Below are 27878 nucleotides of genomic sequence, written 5' to 3' on the forward strand. Positions count from 1 at the left end.
TCCTGCCCGAGCTGGCTTTGAACTGTGATCCTCAGATCTCAGCCTCCTGAGTAGCTAGGATGACAGGCTTGAGCCACCGGCGCCCGGCATTACAGTTTTATATTATTGTTGTTTTGTTGTTGTTATTATTATTATCATTATTATATAAATTTCCAGGAAGTACCTGGCTCAGGTGGGATAGTTAAGTCCCCACCCTGCCACAGCAGGCCAAGAACAGGAGGTCTTACTCTGGATAACAATCCTATAGTCCACTTCCTCCTGTATGGCGCAAAGCACAGTGGGAAATGTAGTCTTCCCTAAGGCACAGACCCATTGGCAGGGCTCTTTCAGGCTCTTCCAATGCAGGCGCCTCCCCGCCCACTCACGGCGTTTTCTGCTCAGGAATTCCGGTTCTGCCCGCCTGGGAAGTTTCTGAAGTAGAGTTGAGTGTTCTGAGCGCCGGAGGCGGGGTGGCAAGAGGTCCCGCCGTGCCTGGCGAACGTGGGGACCTGAAATGTGAGTGGATGGCAGGCAGGCAGGAAAACGGGCTGCAGGCGGCAGCTGGAGCCGGGCGGGTAGCCTGGAGGCTCCACGCACTGCCGGGTCCCTCCGGTCTGGGTGACTGTGCCTGGGGTCGTGATTGCTTTGTCAAGAGTCGGTTCTGCCAGAGTCAGTGTCCTTCCAGGTGCCGGAACCTAGCTGGCTCGGGAAGGCTCGCGGGCAGGCTAGAAGGTTGTCCAGACTAGGAGAGCTGGGGAGGCCTGCGCTTCTGTTCCACGCCTGATTCTGCTGTGGACACCGGTGACGTCATCGTTGCCTTTTCCCAGCTGAAAGATGGACGCAGTCACAATTCTAGTGAGATCGTGAAGGGTGTGCTGGCCGAGTCTTGTGATATGGCAATTGTATTGGTGGGGTTCTGTGTTGTTTCTTTTTTTTTTTTTGTCGGCCGTGGGGCTTGAACTCTGGGCCTGGGCGCTGTCCCTCAGCTCTTCAGCTCAAGGCGAGCGCTCTACCACTTGAGCTACAGCGCCACTTCCGGTTTTCTGGTGGTTTATTGGAGAAAGGAGTCTCACGGTCTTTCCTGCCAGGGCTGGCTTTGAACCGCTATCCTCAGATCTCAGCCTCCTGAGTAGCTAGGATTACAGGCGTGAGCCACCAGCGCCCAGCTCTGTGTTGTTTCTTGTAGGAACATTTCTACTCCCCTCCTGGCCGATGTCCTGGCTCCTGTTCACACATGCTTGTACACGTTTCTAGAGAAAATTTTATACAAGGTATTAGAGAACTGGTTGATGGATTTGTATCCCCTGGAATTAAGTAATCATAGCCAATTTGAAGGGGGGCAGATTGAAAGTGTGCCTACTGAAAGAACACTGCGCTTGTGAACTCTCACTAGCCCTAAAGAGCAGAGGCAGAGAAGCACTAGAAGGGAAAGATCTAGTTATCCTCCTTTTCCCTAGCAATGATTGATTCGACTTTCCAGAGCACAAGATTCACATGGTACAATTTTCTCTCCAACTTTGAGAGAAGAGAGGTGAACTGGACTGAGGCATAAGCCAGAGCTGAATTATATCAAACGGGATAGCAGGCTATGGTTTGTAGTGGAAAGATACCTTGTCACACCTGGAAGAATCTGTCTCTACAAGTACCTTAATCACAGTCACATCCATTCACTCCAACCCCACTATCATTTCTAGAATGCAGGCTCTCACAAACTTATCCTATTATTAAACATTATATGTAGAGATGTGCTTGGTACTAGCTTTTACCTGATTTACCTACCAATTCAGGAAATTCTTGCTAGGGACCTTATGCTTTAAAACAAAAATGACAATTTAAGGTGATGTATATTGCTGGAGGCTGTATGGTTTGTAGATGTTAAGTATCCTGAAGTTTTAGCTAGTTACAATCTGCTAAAAGTTGTATTGTTTCATTTTGGAAATATTTTTTGGGGGGAGGGCCTGATTGAGGTCATTGCAGCACAATCATTGCTTCAAAATACTTTGCTTGAAATGTGCTCAGTGTCTTTCTTATCCTCTGCACTTCCTGTGGCTTTTGTGACTTAAAAAAATACTATTAACATGAGTATTTTCTTCTTTAAATATGTTCTTGAAATATTACAAATTCTGTAGTACAATAATTAACTTACTCTACATTACTTAAAATAGGACTGGATAGACTTCTAGTATAAACCAGTTTTACTCTTTTAAATGGAGATTACATTTTTAAACAAATTATTTTTATTTGCTTATGTATTTATTTATTTATTTGTCGGTCATGGGACTTGAACTCTGGGCCTGGACGCTGTCCCTGAGCTCTTCAGCTCAAGGCTAGTGCTCTGCCACTTGAGCCTCAGTGCCATTTCTGGTTTTCTGGTGGCTAATTGGAGATAGGAGTCTCATGGACTTTCCTGCCCCAGATGGCTTTGAACTGCGATCCTTGGAACTCAACCTCCTGAGTAGCTAGGATTACAGGTATGAGCCACCAGCGCCTGGCTTAAACAGAAATTCTGTAATATGAAACTCATTTTTTTTTTTTTTTTGCTTTAGGGCTGTTCCACATTGAAAACAACAACAACAAAATTCCCCCCATGAAATCTATGAAAATCCTATTCCCATAATTTGAGATATTCAGCCTATAACAAATTCATTTTATTTTTCCTAAAGTAAATAAACTTTATTTTGATGCAGAAAAAGTTAAAACTAAAATGCATACATTGCCTTTTTTGTAGAGCTTGAACTCTGGGCCTGGAAGCTGTCCCTTAACTCTTCTGTTTGAGGCTAGTGCTCTACCACTTGAGCCACAGCACCCACTTCTGGCCTTTTCAGTGTATATGCTACTGAGGAATCAAACCCAGGGCTTCATGCATGTGAGGCAAGCACTCTACCACTGAGCCACCTTCCCAGTCCCATACTTTGCTTTTTAACGATTTATTTAGTCTTTACTAGCAGCAGCAACCTCATTGAATTCCCCATAATTGACCTTCATGATGATTTACATCATTCCTCCATTTGGTTGAAAAGTACACTGAATTTTATTCCAGAAGTTTGTCTCCTAAATAATTTTGTTAAAAACCACACAACTGTGGCTGGTACCAGCATTTCCTATGTAGTAAATCAACTAACACATGGTACAAAAACATGCAGCCATTTCATGTGTTTTAAGTTTTATGGAGCTACATTTGGAGCTGGGCTCGTCATTGAATTTCTGTTAGTATTGTTCAATAGATGAGGCTTTACACATGTGATAGTTGGTTTAGAATGGTATTATTCCTATGACTATAATTTATCCTGATTCTTGACTAAGCCCTGTATATCCAGCAGAAAAGCCAAGGATCTTCACAGTGTAATTGTGTTAAGGGAGGCAGGCACTAAGGAATATTCAAACATTTTTTCACATCGTGTTCACAGATGTTCCTTTGGCCAAAGCTGATTAAATAGCGAAATCCACATCAGTGCTTCAGGCTATTCTGGGTAGAGGAAGATGTGCCAACTGGGATCCATTATTGGAACAGGAAACCACAGAAATATATATTCCATACATTCTTCCTCTATAATTCTGAGTGAAAAATACTGAACTGTAACAAACATGCTTTCTATGATGCTTAAATATTGCAAAACAGGAGGTATATTGAAATACTCAGTGGAGTCTTCTATCATATCTTTACATTAACAGGAAAACTGTTCAAACATTCCTGTATATTTTTCTTTCTTTTTTTCCCCCGTCAGTTGTGGGGCTTGAACTCTGAGCCTGGGAGCTATCCCTTAGCTCTTCAGCTCAAGGAGAGCGTTCTATCACTTAAGCCACCGGTTTTCTGAATGGTTTATTGGAGATAAGAGTATCACAGACATACCTGTCTGGGCTGGCTTTGAACCGAAATCCTCAGATCTTAGCCTCCTATAAGTAACTAGGATTACAAGCGTGAGCCACCAACGCCCAGCTTCCTGTGTATTTCTGTAATTACTAATTTTGGTAAAAACATCATATGTTTTTCCTTAGTTTTAGTCAATTATTTTTGAGCGAACATTTGTTATTCCCTCACCTAGAAATGAATTTACATTTATAATATCTACCAATTAATGTACTGTGGATACATCTTTATTTATTTATTTATTGCCAGTCTTGGGGCTTGAATTCAGGGCACTGTCCCTAAACTTCTTTTGCTCAAGGCTAGCAGTCTACCACTTCAGGCACAGCACCACTACAAACCAGCCTTTTTGTGTTTATGTGGTACTGAGGACTCGAAGCCAGGGCTTCATGCGTACTACCCAAGCACTGTACCACGGAGTCACATTCCCAGCCCTGAATGCATCATTAAGGGAGAACATAATGTGTCTACTTGAGACATGAAAGGGTCTTCTCTCACAGAAAGGGTTTTTTGCTTTTGTTTTTGTTTTCTTGGCTCCAGTGGCTCACACCTGTAATCCTAGCTACTCAAGGGGCTGAGATCTGAGGATAGGGTTCAAAGCCAGCCCAGGCAGGAAAGTCCTTGAGACTCTGATCTCCAATAAACCACCAGAAAAAGGAAGTGGCACTGTGGCTCAAGTGGTAGAGTGCTCACCTTAAGCTGAAGAGCTGAGGGACAGCACCCAGGCCCAGAGTTTAAGCGCCAAGACCGTCAAAAAAATATATATATATGTATGTATGTATGTATGTATGTATAGTGTCTTGAGCAGGAAAGTCCAGGACAAAGCCACATTGGCTCTTTCCTGACTCCATTTCATTTGCCTTCTCTTCCAGCTATGCCTTCAGAATCTTCTCTGCATTGCCAACAGCAACAAAAAAATGAATGGATCTTTGGTGAGTTTCATTTCCTTCTTTGTTTTTTTTATAAACTTTTTATAAAGTTTAATGGGGTCCAAGAGTTAAAATGAAAAAGTGAAAAATATATATAGCCTCAGAGAAATGTTCATAAATAAGATAAAGATGGCTTATAGATTTAGCAGGTTACGAAATCTTAAGAGTCAATCTAAGTCGAGTGCAAATTTATCTTGAATTTGTCTCTGGTTTTTCTAATGTGAAAAAAAGTAGTTACACTTGTTAAATTATCCACTGACACTTAGAAGCCAGCACGCTAACTTTTTATGGAATGTGAATATTTGCTGGTCATTGGTCTGAAATCTCATGCTCATTAGTCATATATTAAACTAATTTTCATCTCTTTCCTGTGTATTTATTAGTAATTCTATTTGAAGTTTGTATTATATCATTGTATTTTTAGCTAAATCTTACTTGACATGTGTTTCAAATTCTCTCGATTTTTTCTGCTGGCAAAAATAGCACTTGAACTCAGGGCTGGGCACTGTCCCTAAACCCACTTTAACCATGGGTTTACTTTCAGCTTTTTGCTGGTTAATCGGAGATAAGAGTCTAATGTACATTTCTGCCCGGGCTGAATTCAAACTGTAACTCTCATATCTCAGCCTCCTGACTTGCCATGATTGCAGATGTGAGCCACTGATGCCCTTCTTTCAAACTCTTTGAAATTGCTTTTTTTTTTCCTTTTTCTTTTTAATTTCCATTAATTACTTAAAGTCAGTAAGGAAAATAGATACACATATCACATATATTTTGATATAATTCACATAACCTAATATTTGTCACATTACTTTCTTAGTTTGAAAATGGATTGCTGTGTAGCCCAAACTTTTCTTGAACCTGATAAATAGCCTAGGCTGGCTTGTATTCTTGCCTTATACTCCCATATTCTTGGATTTTAGGTGCTTGTTACCATGCTTGGCTACATTAGCCATTATTGTTATTATTATTGTCTGAGACTTGGACTTGAGCTTAGTATCTGACACTTCCTCTCATTGGCTAGGTTTTATTACCTGTGCCATGCCTCGGACTGCACAGTTTATTACTTAAATATTATTTAAATGTACAGTTTATTGATATTGCATATATTCACATTGTTGCACAACTTCCTCTTCCATCCATCTATACTATTTTCCATCTTCCCTATATGAAATATGCAGTTCTCATTTTTCTCTAATCCAGTCTCTTGGAATCATCATTTTGCCTTTTGTTCCTATGTGTTTGTTGACCCTGGGAAACTCAGTAAGGGAAATTCTACCACGGCTCTTGTGGAGGGGGTGTGTGGGATAGAAAGAGAAATGTGAGTGTGTACCAGTCCTAACACTTGAACTCAGTAACTAAACACTATCCATGAGCTTCTTTTGCTCAAGTCTAGCACTCTACCACTTGAACTACAACTCTATTTATGTCTTTTTTGGTAGTTAACTAGAGATAAGTGTCTCAGGGACACTCTTGACTGTGCTGCCTTCAAATCACAGCAGTCAGATCTCAGCCCAGTGAGTAGCCAGGAATATAGTTGTGAGGCACTGGTGCCCAGCCTATCATGGCTGTTTATTTTTGACTCAGTTGTTTTATTTAGCTTATTGTATTCATTATTTATCAATGCTGTAGCATTTGGATTACATTTCCTTTAAAATCTATTTATCTCTTGGTAGATATGTGGTTTTCTTCTATGTTTTCACTATTGTGATTAGTGGGTATTAAATGATTCTCCCAGTACCTGTTCAAACCCCTGCTTTCTCTTTGGTTAGATACAAAGCTACAACTTCTGAACCAAAATTAGTTTTCTCTCTCTCTCTCTCTCTCCCTTCCTCCCTCCCCCCTCTCTCTCTCCCCTCTCTCTCCTCCCTCCCCCCCTCTCTCTCTCTCCCCTCTCTCCCTTCTCTCCCCTCCCCCCCCCCCCCCCCCCCCCCCCCCCCCCCCCCCCCCCCCCGCACTATCCTTGAGCTTCTTTGTGCTCAAGGCTAGCACTCTACCATTTGTGCCACAGTGCCACTTTTGATTTTTGAGTAGTAATGTGAGATAAGGGTCTCATGGGGACTTGTTTTCTGCCAGGGCTGTCTTCGAAATCTTAATCCTCAGATCTCAGTTTCCTGAGTAGCTAGGATTACAGGCATGAGCCACCAGTGCCCAGCTCATTTAGTTCTGCTCTTTTGTTTGTTTGGATTTTGTTTTGTTTGTTTTTAACATCTTTGAGCATTTTGCATTCCTGTCAGAAATCTACCAAACTTCATACTTTTCCACATTTTTAACAATACTTTTCATATTTTTGTTTATTTTTAATGTGTCCCTACTACTGAGAATAAAGGAGGCATTTCATTATAATTTTTATTTGAAATTTTTTGTTACTACTAATACTGAACACCTTTTTATATATTAATTAACCATTTGTCTATATTCTTTGTGGGAAAGTCTCTTTCATCATCTGCCCCATTTTATTTATTTGTTTGGTTGGTTGTTTTTGCCAGTCCTGGGGCTTGAATTCTGGGCTTGGGCACTGTTTCTGAGCTTCTTTTGCTCAATGCTAGCACTCTACAACTTGAGCCACAGCACCACTTCTGGCTTTTTCTGGTTAAGGAATCAAATCCAGAGCTTCATGTATGGGAGGCAAGCACTCTACCACTAAGCCACATTCCCAGCCCATCATCTGCCCATTTTAAAATCAGTTTTTGATTGTTTTTGTTACAGGATTTTATTTTATAATCTTTGAAGTGAATTCTGTTTATTAATCTATTAAGACATATAAACAAATATTTTCTGAAATTTCATGGATTCTGTTGTTATTATGCCTTTGATGAAACATATTTTAATTATATATAAATATAAATACAAACATAAATATAAACATATAATAAATATATATGTATATATATATTTTTTGTTGGTCATGGGGCCTGAACTCTGGGCCTGGGTGCTATCCCTTAGCACTTCAGCTCAAGGCTAGTGCTCCACCACTTGAGCCACAGCGCCACTTCCGGCTTTTTTCTGCTTATGTGATGCTGAGGAATGGAACCCAGGGCCTCATGCATGCGACTTCCCAGCCCTAATTATATATTTTTTACTTGTCTGGTTTCTGTACCATGCACTTTTGATTATTTTTAATGTGTCCCTACTACTGAGAATAAAGGAGGCATTTCATTATAATTTTTATTTGAAATTTTTTGTTCAAAGTAAGCACTGTCTTTCATCTCTTGTAATTGTTAACTTTTTTCTGGCTGTGATAGGTTTTCCAAAGTAAATTGGTAAGTCCAACCCACCTCCAAGGAGGAATTTGCTTTCACCCCAATGGTGGAGATATTGAGTTTGTGGCCACCATGAATAAACAACAAATGTTAGTATTACAATATATTTTGTTCCAGACCCATTCTAATTTCTCTGCAAGTTTCTTGAATTGTGGATTATTAAAAATATATTATTTAATTATAATATACTTACAAATTATGGTTTTCCTTGTTGATTTGTACTTCCACCCTGGTCAGGGAATATATCCACTAAGTTTTGCCTGGGGATTCATTTTCACTTTCAGTGTGTCTTGATAAATGTAACACACAATGCTTTAGGAACAACAGTGAGGTCAAGACAATGTTATCAATGTGTGTGTTCCTGATGTCTTTTTTTGTCTGTTCTATTGGTAATTAATGTTAAGTGTGCCCAGGAAAAGAGCCATTTTTCTCCATCCTATTCTGCATATATTCTTTCTCCCTCCCATGTACCCCATCTATTTTGTTACCTAAGTGACTGGCACACCTGGGGGCAGTTACCTCCTCTTTCTCTGAGGTCACACCCTGGACCACCCTGGTTATGCCTCTTGTGCCCCGTGGGAGATTCCCAGACTGAGGTCACATCTACATCTGCCATGGCCACACCTCCCCACCCTTTCCCACTTAACCCCAACCTGGCAAGTGTTGGCCTTTTCTATGTGTATCTCTTGTGTGTGCAGCGCCAGCAGTTCAGTATAAACTTTTCTTTTTCTGCCTAAAGACCACGTTGTAGCTTCTGAGACCTGGGAGGGCTGGGAAGGTGGCTCATTGGTAGAGTGCTTGCTTTGCATGCCTGAGGCCCTGGGTTTGATTCCTTAGCACCACATAAGCAGAAAAAAAAAAAAGCCGGAAGTGGCGCTGTGGCTCAAGTGATAGAGCACTAGCCTTGAGCTGAAGAGCTGAGGGACAGCGCCCAGGCCCAGAGTTCAGGCCCCACAACTGGACCCAAAAATTAAAATAAATAAATAAACCTAACATACAGTGCTGAAAACCCGGGAGGGACTTTGAGTCAGGAATGGCATAATTCCCCCGGCTTTTCTTTTTCGGAGGGCTATAAGTTCCTGATCACCCCTGTTCAAGGCTGAACTGCTGTAGGAACTCCACACTGGACTTCCTGCTTTTTCCATTGCTGGGCCCTACATCCATACCTCTCCCTCTCCCTCTCCCTCTCCCTCTCCTTCCCCCCTCCCCCCTCTCTCTTATGCCAGAGAGCTGCTATGGTCTCAGCTGGTCATGTTGCAGGTCTGAGTTGCTGGACTCAGAGGTTCCTCGCTTTTAAGAGACTGAGGTGGACAGGGATGCCTTCCATCTGGTAACCTCTTGTGTTTCCAATGAGGTGCTGCTGGTCATGCCTGAGCTGGGACACCCCTCTGGGTGATTCCTCTGCTCTCTAGATGTATTTCCCTTAAGAACTCTATAAAGCCAAAGCACATATATTTTTTTTTTTATTGTAAAGATACTATACAGAGGGTTACAGTTACATGAGTGAGGTAATGAGTACACTTCCTCTTGAACATTGTTACCCCCTCCATTGTTTTCCCCCTACCATCCCCTCCCTCCCTCCCTCCCTTCCCCGAGGTTCTTTTTTTTTTTTTTTTGATTGTGATTAAGTGATTACATAATTTCAAAGTCACAAGTTCATTCTAACTTCCCTGGAGCAAATTGTCTATCACAGTCTGTAATATATAACGGTGCTCACATGTTATATACCATATATGTGATCAGCAGCATAGGGATATTTAGTAGTGGTTCAACCAGATGAGCGGGAGTTCTTTGTTTCTTAAGTCCTGTTAGTTTTGTCATATCACCTAACATTTTGGATTTAGCATCCACTTATCAGGGAGACCATGTACCATTTGTCTCTTCGTTCTTGGCTTACCTCGCTCAACATGATTCCTTCTAGCTCCATCCATTTCCCTGCAAATGCCATTATTTTGTCATTTCTAATGGCTGCATAATATTCCATTGTGTATAGATACCACAATTTTTGGATCCATTCATCTGTGGTGGGGCATCTAGGTTGTTTCCATATCCTAGCTATTGCGAACAGTGCTGCAATAAACATGGAGGTGCACGTGTCCTTGTATATTGGTTCCTGTTGTTCAGGGTAGATGCCTAGAAGTGGTATGACTGGGTCGTAAGGGAGGTCAATCTTTAGCTTTCTAAGGACCCTCCAGACTGCTTTCCAAAGTGGTTGTATAAGTGTACATTCCCACCAGCAGCAAAGCACATATTTTTTAATTGCAATAAGGCCTGGCCAACATATAGACTAGATAATCAATCTCATCGGCCCATAAACTGGACTTTTGATTGTAATATTCTGAGAGATTGGGCAATTTTTTGCCATTGCAATGGTAAATGGCCAGAAGTTCTATATTTCAGATCTGTTCTTCTTTCTGCCTGTCTCTTGGCTCATAAGCCATCCAGTCATCTCTAGAAACTTTACCTTGTCTTTTTTTTTTTTTTTTTGTCCTGGTCCTGGGGCTTGAACTCTAGGCCTGGGTGCTGTACCTCAGCTCTTCAGTTCAAGGCTAGCACTCTAGTGCTTGAGCCACAGAGCCACTTCTGGTTTTCAGGTGGTTTATTGGAGATAAGAGTCTCACAGACTTTCCTGCCCGGGCTGGCTTTGAACCATGATCCTCAGATTGCAGCCTCCTGAGTAGCTAGGACTACAGGCATGAGCCACCAGCACCTGGCACTTTACTTGTAGGAGTTCAGTCTTCAGGTGTTCCTTACCCTCTGTACTTAATCTTCCCCCTGCCAATCTTGTATAACTTCCCTTACTCCCATGGCACATGAGCAGCCCATCCCTGCCAAGTCACCAGAGAATCTGTCAATTACCCAGGGACCTAATGAAAGAACATCACAATGGAGAAGCCCAGGGTGTTTTTTTCAAGTTGCTCATGTCTACTCATGGCCTCCCAGCCATCTCCTCTAGAAAGGTAACTTTCCTTGTCTTGTTAGGAGCTCAATCTCCTCCTTCTTGCTCTTCTCTCTGTCTCTTTTTCTCTTTCCCTCTCTTCCTCTTTCTTTCTCTCTTTCTCCCTCCCCCCTCTCATCTACTTACTTGCTTGAATACTTTATAAAATTCCAGGGGCTGGGAAAGTAGCTCAGTGGTAGAGTGCTTGCCTTGCATTCATGAGGCCCTGGGTTTGATTCCTCAGTACCACATAAGCAGAAAAAGCCAGAAGCGGCACTGTGGCTCAAATGGTAGATCACTAGCCTTCAGCTGAAGAGCTGAGGGACAGCGCCCAGGCCCAGAGTTCAGGCTGCAGGACTGGAAAAAGAAAAAAACAAAAAAACAAAACCCTTTATAAAACTCCATCAAATCTTACCATTCCCAAAACTCTGTCAAGTCTTACATTCCAACTTGTTTTCTGCCATCTTGGCCTTGTGATGGGTCTTCATGCTATCCCCACCTATTCAAGTCAAGTGCTCAAAGATGAGTTTGTATGCTAATATGTGTTAGCTAGGTCTTGGTTAGCTGTGTAAAATTATGTTTGTTGGCAAAAGTATTTGTTTTTAAAATTTTAAGATTTCTAACATAGTGGGGAAAATAATGTCATTTTGCTGCTGGAATTCCAAGAGTCTATAGCCAATATTAACTTTTGTGCACTTTAAAACATATGTACACAAGTGTATGTGTGTGTGTTTGTGTGTGTGTGTGCATACATGTATGTATGTCTGTGTCTCTGTAAACTTGTTCAAGGTAATCTGGTACTGTAATCAAGGGTATTTGGCTTAGCAAAATACAAGTTTAAGGACTTAGGGTTTTTTCAAAAATTTCAATCCTCCACTATTAAATGCTTCTCTTTTTTTTTTTGCTTTTTTTTTTGTTGTTGGTTGTGGGGCTTGAACTCTGGGCCTGAGTGCTGCCCCTCAGCTCTTCAGCTCTACCACTTGAGCTACAGCGCCACTTCTGGTTTTCTGGTGGTTTATTGGAGATGAGTTTCACGGACTTTCCTGCCCGGGCTGGCTTTGAACTGTGATCCTCAGATCTCAACCTCCTGAGTAGCTAGGATTACAGGCGTGAGCCACTGGCGCCCAGCTATTAAATGTTTCTTTGCACCATTTGGCTTAGCAAAATATAAGTTTCTTGAGGACTTAGCATTTTTAACATTTCAAACCTGTCCACTGTTAAAGGTTTCTTTTGATCATGAGGAAAAAAATGTTAATTTCTTGGTGTAATCCAATTCGGTCTCAATGTAAGTTAACATTTGTACCATGGCCTAACATAGAACTTTAAATTTCAATATTATTTTGCAATTAGATGCATTTTGTAAAAAGCAAATAATGGTCTGATATTCCTCAGGTTTGTTAAATTTGGATCCTTAGTATAGTGACAAGTTTACATGTAATTCTCCTAATCTCCCTATTTTAAAACCAAATGAGAAATGTTGTCTTATGAGAAATGTGTCTAAGCTGGGCATTGGTGGCTCACGCCTGTAATTCTACTCAAGGTGGCTGAGATCCAATGATTATAGTTCAAAGCCAGCCCAGGCAAGGAAAGTCTATGAGACTTTTTATCTCCAATAACCACCAGAAAACGGGAAATGGTGTTGTAGCTAAAGTGGTAGAGCACTAGCCTTGAGATGAGGGACAGTGCCCAGACCCAGAGTTCAAGACCCACAACCAACAACAACAACAAAAAGAAAGGAATGTGTCTAAGGGTTATTAACTTACATTAAGACATTGATGTAGGGTTGGGAATGTGGCTTAGTGGAAGGTTGCTTGCCTAACATGCATGAAGCCCTTGGTTCGATTCCCCAGTACCACATAAACAGAAAGCTGGAAGTGGCACTCTGGCATAAGTGGTAGAGTGCCAGCCTTGAGCACAGAGACACTCAGGATTGGCAAAAAAAAAAAAAGGACATTGATATAAAATCAATGTTTCATTCTTCACTCCATCTATGAAATTAATTGCATACTATTAATTTTGTCAAGTTTTTAATATGTGTTTTCCAAGTATGTAAGCTACCTTGGATTCAGAGCTAACAATGGTTTCAATGTTAAGTAATATTCTAAAGTGCTATATTCAGTTAATCAGTTGCTGTTTGAAAACTCTCATAAAGGGATGGGTTAGGAGCAATGGATGACAATGTTGTCAGACACCTTGTATATATACTGTTTTGTAGAATGCGAACTTCTTTGTACAACTACTTAAAAATAATAATAAAAAATTTTAAAGAAAGAGAAAACTTTCATCACATCTACTGAGTTTTGTTTGTTATTTCAGATTTTACCCTCTGCAGTATTTAGCCAGACTCACAGAAAAATAACTCTGACAAGTATTTGTCAGTCAGTCAGTTATCAAAAGGCCAGAATGTTAGGTCTGCTCTGAAAAGAGCTGCTTTTCTCTATGCAGTCTGCATATCTTCTTCCCCTCTCCCATGTACTATACTCCAGCAGTCTCTGCCCAACACCTGTTACCTAAGTGACATGGGGGCAGTTACCTCCTCTTTCTCTGAGGTTATCCTGGACCACCCTGGTCACACCGCCTTCAAGGTTACCAGATTCTGAGGTTATGTCCCTGTCCACTGTGGCCACACCTTCTTCCCACCCCCTCCCCCTTAACCCCCAACCCCGCCAAGTGTTAGCCCTTTTCTGTGCATGACTCCACAGTATGTGGAGCCAGCAATTTGGAATAAACTTTTCTTTTTCTGCCTGAAGACCGCATGGTAGCTTCCTAGACCTAATTAAACCTAACAATTAAGAGTATTAATTATGCCATTGTAACTTTCAATTTAAAAACAATATTTTTTATTCCATGGCTTTTATTACTTGTTTTGGGAGACTTTGTTTTTAAGTATATAACTTTTATTATTTTGATATATGGTCTGTCTGTTATCATTATGTCTTTATCTGTGGCCATACAGTTTGTGTTGATGTTTATTTCCTCTCATAGTATCTCTATTTAAGCTTTCAGTGTTGGTTTTTCCTTGTGGCATCTTTGTTTTTATTCATTTTTACATCCTTTAAGTTATGCTTTTGTGAGTAATATATTGTTGAGGTCTTTTTTGTTTTGGGTTATATCTGACAATGCCTATGCTTTTACTCTATTAAGAGCCCTGTAGCCAAACTGAAGCTGTGAGGTCTAAAGGGGCAGAGAGATTGGAATGCCAGTCTAGGCAATTCAGAGGCGCAGACTACTACCCTAAGTGTGTGTAAGATGAGTCTGTGTTAACGTTGAAATGTTTATTGCTTCCCTTAGGCTTCCTAAGAAAACGAAGTCAATTATCACTTCTATATAAACTATACTTCATGTTATAACCCTAGCCTTCCTACATACCTTCAATCCCTTCCCCCTGTACTAACCTCAATAAAAATACTCCTTAATGGGGTCCCAGGATCTTATGGCAGGATTAGCATCAGGTCTCCTGGTCCTCCTAAATTTCAGTTCTTCAGACAGGTCTCTTATTATTGTACTGCCCCTGGTTGTGGCAGATTGCATTACTCCATTTAGATTAAAATACTAATGTGATTTCATTTATGTCTACCATTTTGCTACTTATTTTCTCCTTCTCTCATCTAATATTTATTTCTTAGTTCCTATATTTTTAGGGGATGTTAACTAAATACTTCTAGCATAGTCATCTCTGGGTATCCATAGGAATGGTTCCAGAAACCCATACAGCTACCAAAATAGTTGTTCAAGTTCCTTATATAAAACTGTATTATGATTTTATACAATGATTACACATCCAGCTATACACTTTAAATCACCTCGATTACCTCTGACACCTAGTCATTAAATGCAACGTTATTTGGCATTTTTTAGGGAACTAACAATTTTTTTTTTTGGTTGGTTGTGGGGCTTGAACTCTGGGCTTGGGTGGTGTCCCTGTACTCTTCAGCTCAAGGCAAGCGCTCTACCACTTGAGCCACAGCGCCACTTCTGGTTTTCTGGTGGTTTATTGGAGATAAGAGTCTCATGGACTTTCCTGCCCAGGCTGGCTTTGAACCATGATCCTCAGATCTCAGCCCCTTGAGTAGCTAGGACTATAGGCATGAGCCACTGGCACCCAGCAGGACTAACAATTTTTTAAGTCTGTACATGTTCAGTACAGGAGCCATATGTTTTCAAAATTTTGGATCCACAGGTGAATTTGTGGGACGCACAAATATGCAAGGCCTACTTTAATTTTTTCAAGGTTATCATGTATGAGCACTAATCAAACGTGCTAGTGTATTTTCCTCATGAGAAACCAGAGATTTTACGTTTATTGGAAGCTCACCCTCAGGCTGAATCATGGAGTTTCAGAAGAAGACAAACCCTCAGGCAACTTGATCTTAAGAACTCTAAAAAAATGTATTTTTCTCCTAATCTGTTTAGTATGGCAGCCATAGGAAACTAATATACCGGAATTCATTATATTATTATTAGTTATTCTGAGTTTTGAATATCCTTAGAGTGCTGTCATACCACATCATAATCTATAGGTACTTTTCAAGGCAATAGTTTCATGTGTAAACTTGATCCTTTATACATTTAAAAGCAGTTGGTAATTGTTGGGTCTTCGTCCGTCCCACGAAAGACGGACGGGGTCCGAGGAAAGGTAAGTGCGGCGCTCGCCCGTTCCCTAGCCTCCCTCAGCCCAGGAGACAATCAGACACAGCGGGGAGCCAAATCCAGCAGGTAGAAAAAACTCGTTTATTAACAGAGAGCAGCCCCTTTTAAGGACAACAAGGGTGGGTGGTATGGTAAGGGAGGAAGAGGAACCAATCACTGTCAAGGTCACACCCTATCATTCACCTGAGCCCTCACGGGCTGGTTAGGCACTGATCAGAAGATCAATTGGGGTCTGCCCACTCAACCCCTCCCAGAGCCATCTTGGCTGGCCATGTGCTCTCCAGTAAATTAGGCTCTGCCCACTCAACCCCCTCCCAGCGCCATCTTTGCTGCCCATGTGCTCCACAGATTCCCCCTTTTATTTTTGTTTTAATGGCAGACCCACCTAGCACAGTAATAAACATCAGTCCCACCACAGTTAGAAATGTCCGAAGCAGTTCAACTAATTCCTGGGCACCTGGTGTCTTTTAAGTACGCCAGTTCCTTGTATGTGCCTTTAAGCTAGCACAGGAGTCAAGATGACCTTTGAGCTTTACTGTCAGCTCCCAATTGCTCCCAACATCATCTCCCCCCGTCTTTGCTTAAAGAAGCGAACCCGCCTGTCTTAGGTTGGGTGGATCGCCTTGTCTGCCTTACCCGTCATCGGGAACTTCTTCAGAGCGAAGCTGAAGGCCCTGTCTTAGGTTGGTCAGACTGACACCCCCCTCTTACCCGTCTCTGGCTGCGATTCCTCTGGGGGGGGGGGGGAATTCATTCATTTGGAGCTTGATAACTGGCTGGCTAGGCTCATAAGAGTTTTGCAGTGCACGTATAATGCAAGGAAGGCATAGAAAAACCATCAGCAAAAGCATTCCCAGGCCAGGAAATGTCACTACTAGTCCTTTAACCTTAGTGAAGGATGGGATAGCAGTCTTTGCCACTTCAGAGTCCAGAGGTGGGGTTGGACAAAATCTAAGCTGGAAGCATAACAAAAGGTGGTTGTTTAACAATTAAGTATGGATTCAATGCTGCTATACAAGCAATTAGTAAAAGAACAATTAAAGCAGGTAACATTAAAATAATTAACTCCTACAAAAATATTAAACAATCCATAGGGTGGTGATCAAAATGAAGGTCAGGCCACCAGCTCGAAGGGACAGCTTCTCTTGTGGTGCTCCTGACGATTTCTGCATTGCCAGCATTGATCACTGCCCAGGTCACCCGTTGAGGTTGATGCAGGTTCCGTAGGGCCGTTCACAGGATTCGGAGAGTCAGGACAGCCAACAGCTGGAGTGTCACCATCTGCAATTGTTAGAGAACACAAGAGCTTCTCAAGGGCTGGTTGCCCTTGGGGATGGTTAATAATTGTCTTTCTGGCTTTTGTCTTTAAAACACAAGCCTCGGTCAGGGCCCTTTTTTTTTTTTTTTTCTTGTTGGTTAGCTTATTCTTGGGCATCCTCCTGTATAGAGGAAATGGGTAAAAACTTAAGGTTCCTGGCAGGGATCCAAATGGGAGCGGACTCCCCTATGGGGAAAATGCATCCAAATCCCCTGCCCATGGTAACTAGGGGGTCAGGTCCTCTCCATTGTTGTGTCAGGGGTGCTTCCACCTGACTTTCACTTGGGGCTTAGGGTTTAGTTGTCCCCAGTGCTTCTGAAATCTGGATTCAGTTGCCCCTTTTGAAAAATTTAAGATGTTAATGGTAAACAAAGCTATCTGTAACTGTACATGGGGGCTAATTCCCATTTTTTGTTTTAATAATTGCTCTTTAAGACATTGATGATTTCTTTCTATAATTGCTTGGCCTTGGGGATTATAGGGAATTCCTGTAGTATGATTAATATGCCATTTGTCAAAAAACTCTAACATTGCTTTGCTAACAAAACAGGGTCCATTATCGGTTTTAACTTGTGCTGGTAGACCCAAGGTAGCAAAGCATTGAAGAAAATGTGCTTGTGAATGTTTAGTTCTTTCTCCAGTATGTGCTGTGGCCCAGCATGCTCCTGAGTAGGTATCTATAGAGACAAAGATATCTTTAAACTTACCAAAGGCCGGGAAATGGGTAACATCCGTTTGCCAGAGGACGTTGGGTTTAAGGCCTCTGGGATTTACCCCCGGGGGTTGTAACGGGGGTACTTTTAAGAAAGGCTGGCATGTTTTACAGGTATGTACTATCCTTTTGAGGTCCTTTACAGGAATCTGAGGAAATCTATGCTGAAGACCTCTCCAATTAATATGGGTTAAATCATGCAAACAGGTAGCCTCTTGTAATGTTAATGTTTGTGGGCCAGTAGCTAACTGGTCCGCCCACTTATTGCCTAGGGAGAAAAACCCAGGAAGATTTGAATGCCCTCTCAAATGCTGAATATGAATAGGGGCTCCCCGCCCTTCTAATAGGCCCTTAAGGGTAACCATAAGGGGGGAAATAGGGTTTTTATCCAGCTTAATATGTGCCTGGGGAATATGAGGGAGCAAGTTAATCATATATAGGCTATCAGCATACAAATTAAAGGGTTTTTGAATGTCCTGAAGAGCCATAATTACGGCCAGCATTTCCTTATATTGTGCTGACCCTTGACAAGGTTGAAATCTTTGTTGGCTCGGGGTCTTTTGTTGTTCCTCAAAGGCTGCATATGCAGAGCCCGCTTTACCTCCGTCAGTAAAAACCTGGAGGGCGCCAGGAATAGGCGTAGGAGAAAATAGGGATGGTATTTTGAGGGGAAGTCGCCATAACATGACAGTCCATTTGGATGGCCCATAATGGCAGTCAGTTTGGCCTAGAAACCCCTCCAAGGAGAGAGCAAGACGAGCATTGGCTCGAGTGAGCCACTCAACGTCTGCCATCCGAAAAGGAAAAACAATGGAGTGAGGGTCGAGGCCATAATGCCTTTGGGCTTGAGTCCTTCCCTTCACAATAGCCTCTGCAAGTTGGTCTGCTTGAGAGTACACCCAAGGTGTGCCCCCCAGGGGAGTGTGAACCCACTCTAATGGCTCCCCATTTTGAGTTAAAACTGCAGATATTAATGTGACCCCTGCAAACAACCAAAGGGAAATGGGCTCACTAATAGAATACCTCTTTAGGGAAACTTCATCCAGGGCTTTTTGGAACTGCAAAAATATTGCCCTATGGCTGTCTGTAATTGTAATAACTTCTTGTGGCATCCTGTCTTTTAGCAGGGCAAATAAGGGCACAAGACTATCTTTAGGGACAGAAACCCATGGCAACAGCCAATTGATTTCCCCTAAAAGACTCTGAAGTTGGGTTAAGGTTAGAGAGGCTGGAATATCCAGCAAAGGCTTAAGGGGGCTGGCCTGAGTCAAGGTAAGGTGGGTCCCGAGCACCTTAAAAGGAGCTACCTTTTGAATTTTATTAAGGGCTATGGTAAAACCCCCCTTTTTTAGTATGTCGAGGACCTGGGCCAGAAGGCCCTCCAGGCAGCTTGGGTCTCGGTGCCCCAGAATTATATCATCCATGTAGGCATAGGCAAGGGAGGTATCTGAACCCAGCACAGGCCCTAAAAGTGTAGCCAAGTATTGTTGGCAGAAGGCCGGGCTATTGGCCATACCCTGTGGCAGCACTGTCCATTCAAACCTCCGATCAGGCTGGGAAAAATTAAGAGAAGGTATAGAGAAAGCAAACTTCTCGCAGTCATCTGGATGCAGAGGGATAGAAAAAAAACAATCTTTAATATCAATCACAACCAAAGTATATTCTGAAGGTATAGCAGGAGTCCAGGGCATGCCTCTTAGGGGCGTTCCAACTAGCTCCATCCTTTCATTTACCTTCCGCAGATCTTGGAGCATCCGCCAAGCCCCAGAGGCTTTTTGAATAACAAATACGGGTGTGTTCCAAGGACTTATAGAAGGGCGGATATGCCCCAGGCTTATCTGTTCCTCCACCAGAAGGTGGACAAGTTTAGGTTTGGTCAATGGCCACTGCTCCACCCAGATTGGGCTTCCTGGCTTCCACCTAATGGGAGGTACTTGGGGGGCAGTGGCCTTTAGGATTGGGGGTGCACCCGAGTGGGTCCCCTATGTTCTTCTCTGTAATTATGAAAGTTAAAAAAATCCCCTTCCTTAACTCCCTCTAGATCCTGTTTAAGCCTTTGTGCTTCTTCCCCATCCAAGATATCATCATATGATGCTCGATGGTCTGTAGTGACCACGGCATCCATTTGTCTTAGCATATCTTGCCCTAGTAAATTGGCAGTGAGGTTCTTTGCCACTAAAGGGCATATCTTTCCTTGTTCTCCATCTGGGCTAGTCCATGTCATAAGGGCAACCGTTTCTTTGGTCTGGGAGTTGCCCCCTACCCCCAATATTGGGGGCCGAGGTGCAAGCTTCCAGTCCAAGCGCACTTCCTCCTCCCTGAGTATGGTTTGGTCTGCCCCAGTGTCAATTAAGCAGTGAAACCTCTTTCCGCCTATGAGAATCATTTTAGGGCGGAGTCTGTCCACCAGGGGGATGGTCCAATGGGCCTGGGTCGCCCTGCCACAAGGCTGCCTGGGCCTCACAGCAGAGGGGGTTCCTCCTTGAGTTAAAGGGGCTAGAGGATGCCCCTCCCCAAGTTTAAAGACTTCCCATCTAAATCAAATTTGTATCCCTCCCTGCCCCTGGGGTAGGGTATAGGGGGCGGTTTGCCCACGGGCCAGTTGGCAGGGGATTGTTGTAAACAATCCCTCTTAAAGTGCCCTTCCTGCCCCCATTTAAAACAAGTCCCTCTCCCCGATGGCCTTGGGGTTCCTTGGCCCTGGGCTGCCAGCGCCTGAGTAATGGCCTCAGTCATTGTAGATGCCTGAGCCTGTAAAGCTAAAGCTAGTGATTGGGACTGGTGCTGTTGCATTCCCACATCCTGTGAAGCCACCACCCATCTGCTCAGGGAACTCTCTCTCAATCCCGTGCAGGCCATGCGGTGGTCTGCATTCCCTTCCCAGACCAGCAGCTTTACAAACTGATCTCGGAGGTTCCCTGTCGGCAGCTTGAGGTGAACACTCTGTTGGACTCGGTCTATGAAATCAGGTCGAGGCTCACCCAGTTTTTGTCTCACTTCTGCCATGGAGGACTCAGTAGGCCCATCATCTAGTTTGTACCACACGGCAAGTCCTGCCTGCCTCACCTGGTCACAGTACGGGCCAGGTATTGCGGCCTGTTGGATGCCGGTGGAGTACCCTTCCCCCTTCCCTGCTAGCATGGCATAAGTAATAGGTTTTGCTGGTTGAGCCTGCCGGTTACTCTCCGCTTGCACTCTGCATTCCTCCTTAAAGAAAGCACACCATTTAATAAACTGAGAACTAGTGGTCTGGGCCCAGGGAGAGTTTGGGCCATCCTCCGCCACCGCCTTGCGGAGCTCTTTAAGATCCTTAGCTTCCCATGGATACCATTCCAAGGGCCTGTTAGCCCCTGATGCCACCTTGACCGGATACGCTTGGGGAAGCGAATCCTGTGGCCGAGAGTCTGGGCTCTTGGGTGGCCCTTCCTTTCCAGAGCTCTTGGGTGGCCCTTCCTTTCCAGAGGAGGTCTCCGAGTAGGTTACTTCCTCAGCCCTTGGTCCCTCCATGTGGTAGGGGTCTGGGCTTTGCAAGTCCCTCTCGCAGGTCTCGTAGGGCGCCATACCTCCCGTCCAATCAGGGGAATAGGGAGGGGGCCTAGGACCGTCCGGGGCACCTGAGTAGCTGCCTCCGCCCCTGCATGCACAGATAGTGCGTTCCCGGTTGAATTTGACCTTTTCCTTTTCCTTTTTACTTCCCAAGTCCTCCTGTACTCCTTCTAGGCCTAATGTTGCCTCCTCCTCCTTCTTCTGTGATATAGCATTACCCATATTTAGGGTTTCACTTACCCCGAGAGACCGCTTAGCCTCGGCCGGTATCTTTTCCTTTCGTGCCCCACGTTGGGCGCCAGATGTTGGGTCTTCGTCCGTCCCACGAAAGACGGACGGGGTCCGAGGAAAGGTAAGTGCGGCGCTCGCCCGTTCCCTAGCCTCCCTCAGCCCAGGAGACAATCAGACACAGCGGGGAGCCAAATCCAGCAGGTAGAAAAACTCGTTTATTAACAGAGAGCAGCCCCTTTTAAGGACAACAAGGGTGGGTGGTATGGTAAGGGAGGAAGAGGAACCAATCACTGTCAAGGTCACACCCTATCATTCACCTGAGCCCTCACGGGCTGGTTAGGCACTGATCAGAAGATCAATTGGGGTCTGCCCACTCAACCCCTCCCAGAGCCATCTTGGCTGGCCATGTGCTCTCCAGTAAATTAGGCTCTGCCCACTCAACCCCCTCCCAGCGCCATCTTTGCTGCCCATGTGCTCCACAGGTAATGTTGTGGCTTTGAACTTAAGAGCATGAGATGTGCAAGGCAAGTATAGTAGCAATTGTATATTTCATCTGTATCCCTAGTTCATGTACTTTGTTTTCAGTACATATATGTATATATATATTGAATTTTCATTCATATGAATCATATGAATTACTATTGTACTTTTTGCTATAAGCCATCATTTTAAAAATTACACAAAATAGGTTTGTGTTGTATTCCTTTATGCCTATCTACTAATTTACTATTTTTCTGATCCTTGTCCCATCAGTACATGTAAGTTGGCATCATTTGTCATTCTCTAAACAGGACAATTTTGTGTAGCACTTTGGTAAAGCAGCTTTGCTGCTGCTGAATTATCTTAATCTGAAAATATGTTCAATCCACATTTTTAGAATAATTCCTCTGATCAGAAGATTGTGAGTTGTTTTGAGTTGAAGGTTATTTTCATTAAACCCTTTACATATATATTTGCTTTTTGTATGCTGGGGGTCAGCATTCATTTCTGGTATTGTTAAGCATAGTGACAGTAGAAAAATGGTTAGCCATTCTGTTTTTGTAGTGAGAGCTTGGGAATAAAATTCTCACCATTCTTTATTTTCTTCCACATTTTTTTGGATCAGTTCCCTGAACTTTATTCTTATTTTTCTTTATCCTGCTGGGGGTCATCATGTCTTACACTGCTTTCTTTTATTCTGTCTCTATTTCTTTGCCCATATCCTTTCCATCTTTCCATAAGGACTATTAAATGCAAATCTGGTCAAGATAAATTTTATCCCCCTCTCATTTATATTCTTTATTGTAGAATATGATAATAATGATGCTACTAGTTCTTTTGTTTTTAGGGATGCAGTATAAGGTGGCCTAAAACCATCTTTAGGGATATAACAACAACAATAAGCACATGAAGCTTTTATTGTGAGAAATAAGTAAAGTCTTCTATGTCCCAAATCATTACTAATAAGTTTCTTGAATACTGTCACTTCCTTTAACACTTATCTAGACACTGTGTTTTTGTAGATCTGCTAATGTGGTTTGTACCCCTTGTGATTTCCTGACTAAGCTCTGGATATCCTAGATTCTGGGCATCTAGTTATAGTTGATCATTAGCAGATCATTAGCTCCTTAGAAGAAAAGTTTTTGTTTTTGTTTTTGTTTTTGTATTTTTGAGAGAGAGAGAGAGAGAGAGAGTGTTTTGTTCTGTCATGGGGCTTGAATTCTGGGCCTGGGCACTGTCCTCAGCTCTTCAGCTCAAGGCAAGGGCTCTACTACTTGAGTCACAGCGCCACTTCCGGTTTTCTGGGGGTTTATTGGAGATAAGAGTCTCACGGACTTTTCCTGCCTGGGCTGGCTTTGAACCGCGATCCCCAGATCTCAGCCTCCTGAGTAGCTAGGATTACAGGCGTGAGCCACTGGAGCCCGGCTTAGAAGAAAAGTTTTATCTTGTTTCTCTAGTTTACAGTAACTAAAAGCATTTCCTCTGATTGATAAGGGAAACTTTGCTTTAGTAATCAATAAGGTAGTATAAAGGTAGATATTTGTACTTTGACTTTTCCTTCCCATACTGTATAGATAACAGAGCAAACTTGAACTATTTTATGTAAGTCAGAAACATACGTGTAGAGGAATGAAATCCTTAGACTTGGTTTTTCCATGACTCAGTGCTAATGACTTTGAAATGTGCCATTACAGGGGTTGGTATCATTTGAGGATGTGTCTGTGGACTTCAGCTGGGAGGAGTGGAAGGACCTGGATTATGCTCAGAGGACCCTGTATAAGGATGTAATGCTGGAGATCTATAGCAACCTGGTGTCCTTGGGTGAGCAAAGGTCACATTAATTCTCTTGAGCAAGTGTTTTGTTCTTGATAGATATATATTAGAGACATGATTTAGAAATCGTTCATTTAAAGCTGATATTTAAAATCAAAAGCACATATTTATGGAGAAGGTCATCTTTAAAATTGATGAGAAATGAGAAAATAGGTTCCAGAGAAGCCTTCTCTACCAGGTTGTCTGAGATCATTACCGGACCATAGTTCTGTAATATTTCCCATTAACAGGGCACTGTGTTCCCAAACCTGAAGTGATTGTGAAGCTGGAGCAAGGGTCAGAGCCATGGCTGGGAGAAGCCCCAGACAGGAGTATCACAGGTGAGTCAGCTTTTGCTGGACATGGATGTTAAAAAGAGCAGACCTCATTGAGATGTTCTCATTCATGTCCCAGCTCCTGGATTCCTATGTTGCTGGTTCTCTTCAGCAGGTACTGGGGCAACAGATGAAGACATTGCCTGTGTAATATCATTCCATAATTTTTAATAACATTATTAGAGGAGGAATGAATTTAACTGGCAGACATAACTAACAACAGAAACTATCTCCCCTTTTTCTGCTTCCATATGGTCAGATTTTACCAGGGCTAGCTTAAGGGAATTATAGGAACAGATCAAAAGGGCATATTCTCAGCATTACAAAACAAGATATCAGAGGCAGTAAAATAGTTGCACACAGGGGCTGGAGAGGTAGCTCAGTGGTAGAGTGCTTGTCTTGCATGCATGAGGCCTGGGTTCGATTCCTCAGCACCACATAAGCAGAAAAAGCTGGAAGTGGCACTGTGGTTCAAATGGTAGAGCACTAGCCTTGAGCTGAAGAACTCAGAGATGGCACCTAGGCCCAGAATTCAGACCCCACAACTGACCAAAAAAAAAAAAGATAGGCCTACACAGACACTTTTCCTATCATTGAGAGGATTGTTGCATGAGGTTAGACAACACATAATCCCATCTTTCCTGAAACACAGAATACAGACTCATAAAACCATCAGTTTTCTGCAATCATCAGTCATTCTCCAAGTACTCAGTTCCCACAGGGCTCTAGGGTTCCCACGCTGGGTGTGGCAGAGTAGTTCTTTGGACTCAAGGCCCAGTGAACCAACAGTTCCTGTGGAACATCCTGAATTTTGTGTTAGTATTTAAGGTTAGCATCTTTGCTGTTTCTATGTGGAAATCATTTTTAAAAAAAGAAAGAAAAAATTACGAGATCCATTTTCTGTTGACCCTGAAGCTAGAAGGCACCAGGAACTAAGGAGGACAGCAGATTTGCAGGCCTCAGATAAGTGGGAAAAAAAAAAAAAAAAAGGCTGCTCAAAGGTTGGCACACAAACCCGGGATTCAGAATCAAAGCTTTAAGTGAAAAGAATATGACTAAGTTTAGGGGCCTGGTGTCTCCCATGTAGGCTGTGGTTCTGGGAGGCAACACTATGAAAATAGGCATTTGAAAGACATTTTTTAGAACAAGAGAAAAAGAGACTTCAAAATCCCCATAGATGCCAAGAGGAGTTTTCAGGGAGAAGTGAGCTTGTCAAACAGGCATAAGTCCTCACTCTCAGGAACCACTCCTGCTTAGGTCACAGGTAATTTACTTTTCATACATCCTTAGGTTTTCTGATTCTGGAACATATTTCTATCTTCAAATCTAAAGTTTCAGAAGGAAAGTAGCACAAAATACCCATAATTGTTGCCAAAAAATAGCCCAAAAGTCTTCCCTAAAAGAAAAGAGAAGGAGAAATAAGTGGCAGATTATATGTACTCAGTTTAAAAGCATTAGCAGTCAGGTATTGAGTGTTTTAACTAAATGTTTCCTCTTTCAAACAGAGACTAAAACTTAAAGAATCTGAGAAAAATATGACTATATCAGTATTTTGTTAAGTAACTCATTAGGGAGAAATTATATTGTTCTCATAAATCTATTCCTAGTACTTTTTTTTTAATCTTTAGTAAATAGAATGGGAGGAAATGTATTTCCTTTACATGAATATTCGCTAAGAAGTGCTTGCATGTCATCATGATTTTATTCTGCTTTTTTGTTAAACATTTTAGATGGCCAGCAAGTAGATGGTTTGATTAAAATGTGCCAGGAAAGTCCAGACATACAGCGGTTGCAAGTTGTAATCACCAATAGCAACACAGTGGAGGAAAGAGTTAAGTTTTTAAGTGTAAAAAACGGAGCAGATCTTACTACAAACTATACCTCACTGTACAGCAGGAAACTCACAGAGGAGAGATACTCTATGAATACAATGAATGTACTTATCAGAAGTGAGATCTCAGGAGGCTTCAGAGAACTCACACAGGAGCCAAATCACATGAATGTAACACACTTGGAAAGTCTTTCAAGAAGACCCCATCCCTCAGTGTGTATCAGAGAAGACACACAGGAAAGAAATCTAATGAATGTAAACCATGTGGAAAGTCTTTCAAATGGAAATCACAGCTCAGTGTACATCAGAGAACATACAGTGGAGAAACCATATGAATGTAACACATGTGGAAAGTCTTTCAGCCAGATGTCATATCTCTGCAGGCATCGGAAAACACACACAGGAGAGAAACCATATGAATGTAACACATGTGGAAAGTCTTTCAGACTGATTTCATATCTCCACAAACATCAGAAAACGCACACAGGAGAGAAACCATATGAGTGTAACACATGTGGACACTCTTTTGTCTTCAAGTCAAACCTCCATATGCATCAAACAACACACACAGGAGAAAAACCATATGAATGTAACACATGTGGAAAGTCTTTCAGACTGATGTCATATCTCCATAAACATCAGAAAACACACACAGGAGAGAAGCCATATGAATGTGACACATGTGGACAGTCTTTTGTCTTCAAGTCAAACTTCCATATGCATCAGATAACACACACAGGAGAGAAACCATATGAATGTAACACATGTGGAAAGTCTTTCAGAGAGATGTCACATCTTCGTATGCATCAAAGAACACATACAGGAGAGAAACCATATGAATGTAGCACATGTGGAAAGTCTTTCCTCTCCAAGTCAAACTTCAATGTTCATCAGAGAATACACACAGGAGAAAAACCTTATGAATGTAACACATGTGGAAAGTCTTTCAGATGGATGTCCCATCTTCCTCTGCATCAGAGAACACACACAGGAGAGAAACCATATGAATGTAACACATGTGGAAAGTCTTTCAGATGCACGTCACATCTTCGTATGCATCAGAGAACACACACAGGAGAGAAATCCTATGAATGTAACAAATGTGGAAAGTCTTTCTACTACAAGTCCAGCCTTAGTGTGCATCAGAGAACACACACAGGAGAGAAACCTTATGAATGTAACACGTGTGGAAAGTGTTTCCGACAGATGTCACATCTCTGCAGGCATCAGAGAACACACACATGAGAGAAACCTTATGAATGTAACACATGGAAGGTCTTTCAGCAGGATGTCATGTCTCTACAAGTACCAGAGCACACACACAGAGAAATCTTATGAATGGAAAGTGTTTCAGCCAGAAATCAAACCTTGGCAGGCATCAGAAAATTCACACATAAGCAAAACTTTATGAATGTAAAAAAAATATAGTAAGTCTCAAGAACAATTCAGCCTTCACTAAGCATCAGAGATGCCATATGAATGTAAGACATGTGGAAAGTCTTTCAGGCAAATAGAAAATCTCTGTATGCATTAGAGCACATGCAGGAGAGAAATCTTAGGAATATAACAAATATGGAAGTCTTTCTACTACAAGTGAAGCCTCAACCTTCATCAGAGAACACAGACAGGAACCTTATGAATGTAACAATTGTGGAAGGTCTTTCAAGCAGAAGTTCAACATCAGAATTCACACAAGAGAGAAACCTTATGAAAGAAATGTGGAAAGAATTCACCTACAAGTCAGATGTTAGCAGACATCAGAGTTTACACAGGAGAGAGCTCTACACTAAATTGGACAGATGGAAATGAAGCTTCTAAGAGCTTTGAATTTTTGTATGAGACACCTTCAACCCCTACACCTCTTTTAAGAGTATCAAAAATTGGAAAGGTTGACGTTGAGCCAGCATACTTTGGCCAAATACTTAATGGAACCAACTATGTTGGACTATGAAATGGTGCACTTTCTGCCTTCTCAAATTGCAATAGAAG

At 42.3% G+C, this 27878-nt stretch overlaps 1 protein-coding gene across 1 annotated transcript; it reads left to right on the top strand.

Annotated features, from left to right (window-relative positions):
* Nucleotides 1-452: 452 nt before the first annotated feature.
* On the top strand, nt 453-27878 carry LOC122120880 (zinc finger protein 567-like). Its single transcript, XM_042695128.1, has 5 exons — nt 453-495; nt 4717-4776; nt 23606-23732; nt 23975-24064; nt 25789-27878. The coding sequence occupies exons 2-5, from the start codon at nt 4762-4764 to the stop codon at nt 27132-27134; spliced, it is 1578 nt and encodes a 525-aa protein (XP_042551062.1). The 5' UTR covers nt 453-495; nt 4717-4761; the 3' UTR covers nt 27135-27878.

The sequence above is a fragment of the Dipodomys spectabilis genome, unplaced genomic scaffold (assembly GCF_019054845.1).
Source record: "Dipodomys spectabilis isolate Male_0828 unplaced genomic scaffold, ASM1905484v1 ptg000178l, whole genome shotgun sequence".
Taxonomy (NCBI): Eukaryota; Metazoa; Chordata; class Mammalia; order Rodentia; family Heteromyidae; genus Dipodomys; species Dipodomys spectabilis.

Excerpts from the sequence above, each read along its gene's own strand:
- LOC122120880 (XM_042695128.1), top strand. Across the intron at positions 23,733-23,974 it reads TAGCAACCTGGTGTCCTTGG|GGCACTGTGTTCCCAAACCT; the intron begins GTGAGCAAAGGT and ends TCCCATTAACAG. Across the intron at positions 24,065-25,788 it reads CCCAGACAGGAGTATCACAG|ATGGCCAGCAAGTAGATGGT; the intron begins GTGAGTCAGCTT and ends TAAACATTTTAG.